Source organism: Perognathus longimembris, chromosome 8 (genome assembly GCF_023159225.1).
Source record: "Perognathus longimembris pacificus isolate PPM17 chromosome 8, ASM2315922v1, whole genome shotgun sequence".
NCBI lineage: Eukaryota > Metazoa > Chordata > Mammalia > Rodentia > Heteromyidae > Perognathus > Perognathus longimembris.
The window spans coordinates 24,167,700-24,174,229 of record NC_063168.1 but is presented as its reverse complement, the minus strand read 5'-3'; the positions used below and the strand labels follow the sequence as shown (position 1 = coordinate 24,174,229).

The 6,530-nt window shown below is 42.6% G+C and overlaps 1 protein-coding gene across 8 annotated transcripts in view; it reads left to right on the top strand.

Moving 5' to 3' along the window:
- The first annotated feature begins 75 nt into the window (after positions 1-75).
- Positions 76-6,530, top strand: part of Aak1 (AP2 associated kinase 1) — a 163,674-nt gene continuing 157,219 nt past the window's right edge. For all 8 annotated transcript variants that reach the window (XM_048352664.1, XM_048352658.1, XM_048352663.1 and 5 more), the window contains exon 1: positions 76-323. In XM_048352664.1, coding sequence (XP_048208621.1) covers positions 161-323 — 163 coding nt within the window. In that variant the 5' untranslated portion in view covers positions 76-160. The remainder of the gene's footprint in view (positions 324-6,530) is intronic.

The window sequence follows — 6,530 nt, the reverse complement described above, 5'->3', positions numbered from 1 at the left end:
CCTCTAGGCATCCTCCCTCAGCCCCCACCCCCACGACCGGATTCGGGTGGCTCCTCGCGGAGCTGAAATCCGAGGAGAAATCCTTAGATCTCTTTTCTTTAAAAAAAAAAAAAAATCTAGAAACCATCGGTATTTTGTTGTGCTGCTTCCTATTTGCAAGATGAAGAAGTTTTTCGACTCCAGACGAGAACAGGGTGGCTCTGGCCTGGGCTCGGGCTCCAGCGGAGGAGGGGGCAGCACCTCGGGCCTGGGCAGTGGCTACATCGGAAGGGTCTTTGGCATCGGGCGACAGCAGGTCACTGTGGACGAGGTGTTGGCAGAAGGTACGGTGGAACTCTGCGCTGTAAATTAAAATCTGGTGCTGATGTGGCAAGACTCTGGTTTCTAGTTGTTGAATGTATGAATGGGGTTTTCACCAATTGACCCTCCCCCTCCCTCACTGCACTTTCCTTGTGAGTCATTGTCCTTGAGAGATTTAAAACAGATTGGAAAGTGACAGGGCTTAAAGGGGTAGGGGGAAGTTGTTTACTTCTGTGGCCTTTTTTTGGGGGGGGGGTGTTTAAGAATCCACCCTCTTTTCCTCCTGGAATTATGTGGATCAGAGGAGAAACACGTAGATGGGAAAGTGTAAAGCTCACCATGAAATGCAGGGTGGTGGGCTTGTCATCTTCCCAAAACTTGAAATAAGGATGTGAAAAATGTAGGGTGGGGATTGGGGGATCCTTAAGGAGGGAGACGGTTTTTTTTTCCCTACTAACTTTACCATTTTCATGAGGAGGTGTTGAAAGGAAGGATGGATTTTCTGGGAATGGGAATGTGTTTTTCTCAGCGAAGCTCTTGGTGGATTTGACTAGGTTTGTTTCCAGATCCAGCTGTAATCAGGCCCTCAGGATGTAGCTAAGATAACACATGATGTGAAGTGAATGTGGTTGTTTTGAACTCAATCTCCTAGGCCCCTCTTTTTCCCATTTTTAGATTTTTATCAACTACTTGTGAGTAGCTCTCATTTTGTTTTTCCCCCGTTTGTATCAGATGTTATTTACATCTGTTGTGTAAATTTTCTCCTTCTGTGTGTGTGTGTTCATTTGTATATCTACACTAATATATTTATCCTTATCCCCCAGGCTTTTGGGAAGTCTTTGCCTTTTTCTTGGTAACCTTAACCTCGACCTTCATAATCATGCTAGACTCATACTTTTCACAGCTCATTGCTTGCTTAGTGTGCTTTTATTTTTAATAAAAGCAGCAATTTCCTTGGTGTGAAGCAATTCAAACTAATTGGATGAGGCCAACCTCCTGTAGGTTGTGTTTTGGACTGCAAGACATTGGAAAGGGGAGGCCTCTATTACTGCAACATGGTGGTATGGAACAGTTTATTAGCTAGAGAAGAGAACACTAAGAGGCCCCTCTGAAAAGGAGCTTTTTGCAAGCTAAGATTGAAGCAAGGATCCCTACCTGGTCTTAGGAAAGGCCTGTCATCTGGAGTGTTGCAGGCTGGTGGGTGGGTTGGGAAGAGGGAGTAGCTGTGTTTGGTTCTCAGCTTGTGTCAACACTGGATTTACAGGCCCAATTTCTGGGGATGGGATTTTGAAGCCTGTACTTGAAAAACTGTATTTTAAAAGGGATTCTGACAGTTAACATCTTGTGTAATTATTGTTCTTTTTTCATTTTTAGTACTATTCTAGCTGGACTTAATCCTGGTCCTGAGTCACTGTCCCTCAGGATTCTTCCTTGTGGGCTTTGGTGCAGGATGGGAGATGCTTCTGTGCCTGCTGCCAGATCCGTACCCTTGAGTCTGATCTGTCTCCTTCATCCCTGTGCCAAAGCCCAGACTGCGGTGGGGTGGAGAAATGGAGAAGGATGTGAGGAAGAGAGATCAGAAGAATGAGGGGGTGCAGAGTGCCTTCCTCTCCCCCTGACTGGCCTCTCCTGACCTCATAACCCTGGAGCATTTTGTTCAGCTAGGGTGTTGTTTCATCATGGATGCCTTGCTCTAAGTGGTGCCTGTTCACCAAGTCTTGAAGGATGGGGAAGTGAAAAGACAAAATTGGTCTTTGTTATCTGTGTTGCCCCCTCTTCCCTGAACTTCATTCCTGAGAACTGTACATTATGACATTTTTAAGTGGAACGTGGGGCTTTCACCTCTACATTCAGTCATTTATTCATTCAAAAAACAGTTATGACTGCCTGTGATATGGCAGCGACTGTAGTATGCTCTGAAGACATGATGTTAAACTAGGTGCTAGAATTTATGAACTGTTTTAAGGGATGGAAAATGGGCACTTATAACAGAATAATTACTGCCATTATGGAGTTAAGCTAAGAGTACATCAGCTGCCACTTTCATATTATTTTGTTTTGGGGGGGAGGCCTAGCTTTAGAGGAGGAAGCAACTGAAGAATGAGTAGGAGTTAGCTAGTGTGGTTGCGTCTTGGGCAAAGATCTTAGTAGCAAGAGAAAGCATTGTATAAAATTTGCTCTGGTAATGCTGACTTCTTTATGTTCCTTGGGCATAATGGAGTTTGAATTTGTGGCTTGAAAAGTATGTAGATGTGCAGGAATTAGTGTACAGAATATTTATGTAAAACCTGCTAAATCCAAAGACTACTAAATTCTAAAAGAGATGAGACAGGTCTAAAGACTGATGCCTGCTTTTATTTTTTATAGTGCTGGGAATTGAGCCATAGGCCTTGAACATAGTAGGCAGGTTCTCTACCACTGAGCTACCACTGAGGTGGAGCCTCCAGGGAATTTAGAAAGACAAGATACACATTTACATATACAGTAGTTGGTTATCAGTATTGACTGTGGAATCAGACTGATCTAGGTTCAAATTTGGGGTGAGTACATCCCAAACATTTTAAAATTTCTTTCTCTTTGCCGCAGTGCTCTTCAGGTATGGGCCCTTAATCAGGAGTATCTTCATCATGCGAGAGCTGGCTAGAAATGCTAGGTCTTGGGTATCAAGGGTAAATGTAGGGTGTAAAGTAAGTTAAAGTCTGAAAACCTTTATGCAGTGGGGTGGTTTTGAGGATTTATTAGGGTAGTAAACATTTAACACTTTTCAAGAGTTCTGCCATCAACAATAGAGTTACAGGGGAATGAAAGCTAGTTTGGCTTTAACAATCTGAAGTAATCACCTTCTCCCATTGTGTTTGGGCTGAACCAGATATTCTTTGCTGAGGTCTTATCAGCTCCTTAAGGGATAATTACAGGTGTTTAGGGCAAACATGCTTCTTCTCTGAGTCTCTAGTCATGAAGTTCTACTAGTTCTAGCCAGAGCTGTATACCAAATGCCCTGGGCAGTGGTTTTCAAACACAGACCTGATCACTACCACATCCTGTTAATTATTTCTTTTCCCTAATGTGTATATTGATCTGTGCTTGATAGTGAGAAGTTGCAAGAGCCTCAAGAAACAGTTGCCAGGTAAGATTGGGGAATGTTGGCCTGAAGGCTGTCTATCAGCAACATCTTCCTTGTTGGACGGGTTCCCTAACTAGTCTGGGAGGAACATGGTTATCAAGGGGAAGTAAAGATTCAGTCTTGAGTTAGAGGAATGGGGCTACCTTTAGGCTGGGTGTTGGGAAGGGTACTTTCTAGCTTTTTCAGGGAATATGTCATTATGAGATGCTAAATCATTTCTGAATTACTGGGCCTGTGATATTAAGAAAAGACTTGGTTTAAACTTATAGAATGAGCTCATTGGGAAAATTGAAGCAATGCTTTCAATGGACACGAGAAGTAGTGCTGTTATCATATTTCCTTAGCTATGGAAGGCCTTATATCTGAGCTTTAAACATTAGGTGTTGAACACTTGCTGTGTCTTAAGAGAGTCTAAGAGAGTTGTTTTATTTCTGTATAAGGTGGACCACAGCTCCTCAGAATACTTTTCCTACCTCCACCAAAGGAATCTAGGACCAGGACTAATAAGAACTAAGACTCCATATTGGAAAACTTTGATAATTTCTCCTATCTACAGAAGGAAGTAGTGAGGCTTAAAAATGTAAAACCACCAGAAAAGAAAAAAAAATCCACATATGGCAAATAACAAAAATATCTTGTTACTATCAATATGATATATATACATACACATATACGCATATATGTAAATATATATGCGTATATGTGTATGTATATGTATTCATCTGATGAGCATTTACTAGTACTTTTCTGTGGCAAGTCCTGTATTCGGTTCCAGAGACAGTAAGTTGGATGGGAACCAGACGCATAGACCAGTAAATAACAACCCTGATAAATATTCAGCACTTAGCGTGGACCTTGGGGTAGATGGTAAGAGATGCTCTAAGATGATGAAGGGCCTGAGCATGAGGGTTTCCAGATCAGGAAAGATTTGAAAAGGAGTGGCAGTTAGCCAGCTGATGTTCCAGCTGTAGGTTATTGAAGATCTTCCCACCAGAGCTGATAGCCTATATGGAAGTATGGAATGGCCAAATAGAAGGATGAGTCAGGAATATTAACTAGTCTAATGAATACTGCTTTTGTTTCTTCTGTTGTTGTTGTTTGGTTTGCATTTTTTTATTGTTTGTTTTTTTGGCGTTGATGCCAGGGGTTGAACTCAGGGTCTGGTACTATCACTCAGCTTTTAAAAAATGTAATTTTGTTGTTGTTATTAAGGTATTATACTGAGGAGTTGCTATTTCATAAGTCAGGTAATGAATAAATACATTTTTTTCCTTGGACAATGTCACCCCTTCCTTCACTTCACTCAGCTGCCCTCCTCCTCCTCCACCTCCTCCTCCTCCTCCTCCTCCTCCTCCTCCTTCCCCTCCTCCCCCTCCCCCTCCTCCCCCTCCTCCCCCTCCTCCCCCTCCTCCTCTTCCTCTTCCTCTTCCCCCCCTCCTCGGTCTTGAGCTTGAACTCAGGCCCTGGGTGCGGTCTCTGAGTCTCTTGGTGTTCAAGGCTAGTGCTCTATCACTTGAGCCACAGTGCCACTTCTGGTGTTTTCTGAGTACTTGATTAGAGTCTCATGGATTTTTCTGCCCTGGCTGGCTTTGAACTGTACTCCTCAGCTCTCAGCTTCTTGAGTAGCTAGGATTACAGGGGTGAGTCACCAGTACCTGGCTTTTCACTGAACTTTTCTTGATCGCTGGTGGTGCTCTATCATTTGAGCACTATCCATTTGAGATTTTACTGGTTAATTCAAGATGGAGTCTCGAGGACTTTTCTGCCTTGGTTTGCTTTGAACCTTGATCTTCTAATCTCGGCCTCCTGAGTATGTAGAATTACAGGTGGGAGCCAGTAGTGTGCTTAATGTTGACTATTTTGGTTAGTGCAAGTTTACCTTCCATGGTCAAGCAAAAGACGTGTGTGGCATGTGCTGTGTATGTGTATAATGAGATTCTTTTACATTTGCCTCCAAATGTACATTTGCATGTGTTTACTGGTTACTTGGTTTGGTGACTCTGAGCTACCATCAAATAGCTAGGAGTCTGCTTCTGATCCTCTACTGTGCTTCAGCCCTGTGCTAAGGTGTATTAGGTGTGGGAAAAGGGAAAGGGTGTCCCCGAAGGGTCATAGAGACACGAAGCTTGAACAGAAGCAGATGTGTGTGTATGTGTGTGGGAAGGCTAAGGATTGGGAGAGGTAGATGACCAGTGTTACAGAAAAGAGTAAACAGGGGATGATAGTGAGGATGTTTGACAAGAGCAGAAGGAAGAAAATAAGTTTACAGAGATCCTTAAGCATCAGGCAGAGATTAGTTATAAGCACCTGAGGCCTTTTCTTGACGCAAATACCAGTTTGATCCCTCCCACTTCAGATGTCTTTGCCTGCTGGGAAGTCTGGTCTTTTTAGTGCAACTGCAGATTTTCAGGGGGTGGTTTGTGAATGGTGTCTTCCTGGTTTCAGGCATGATGACAGATTAGCTTTGCTAAATATAGCCAAATCCAGAATTTAGAGATGAAGAAGTCCAGAATAAGCAATTGCTATGGTCAGTGGCTTTCCTTTCATCTTTCTAACAAAATTAAGCTCATTTAATAAGATGATGACAGAATACATGAGTTTTGAGTGGTAGCTAAAATGACGTATAGAATATACAGGAAATGCTTGGTGACTATTAATGAAGCACCTGAAAACAATATTATTGTATCACAGCCATTGTTTAAATTTACAGTATTTGAAAACTGACACTTCAGAAGGGACTAGTACTGTTGTCTGCTTTCATCTTACTCTCTTATAAGGGATGGATGCCTTCTGAGCCTACTTGAGAGATACCTAGGACATTCGTGTCTTATAGAGATGAAGAAATTATAGTAATAGGCATGATATTATCTGTTGAAGTAGCATCTAGCCAGTGGGGTAGCAAAGACTCACTTACAGCCTACTTTTCTGGAGTCATATTTTGGTGTGGTGGAAGAGCACTTCATTATGGCCTAGGAGATCGAGGTTTGTTGTTCATTCACTGCCTTGTCAGTCAGTGCTGTTGAGAAACCCTCTGTGGAGATGGTAGGATATAGCTGCCTTCAGGAACTCAAAATTGGGAACCTTGAGACATAGAAAGTAGCTTTAA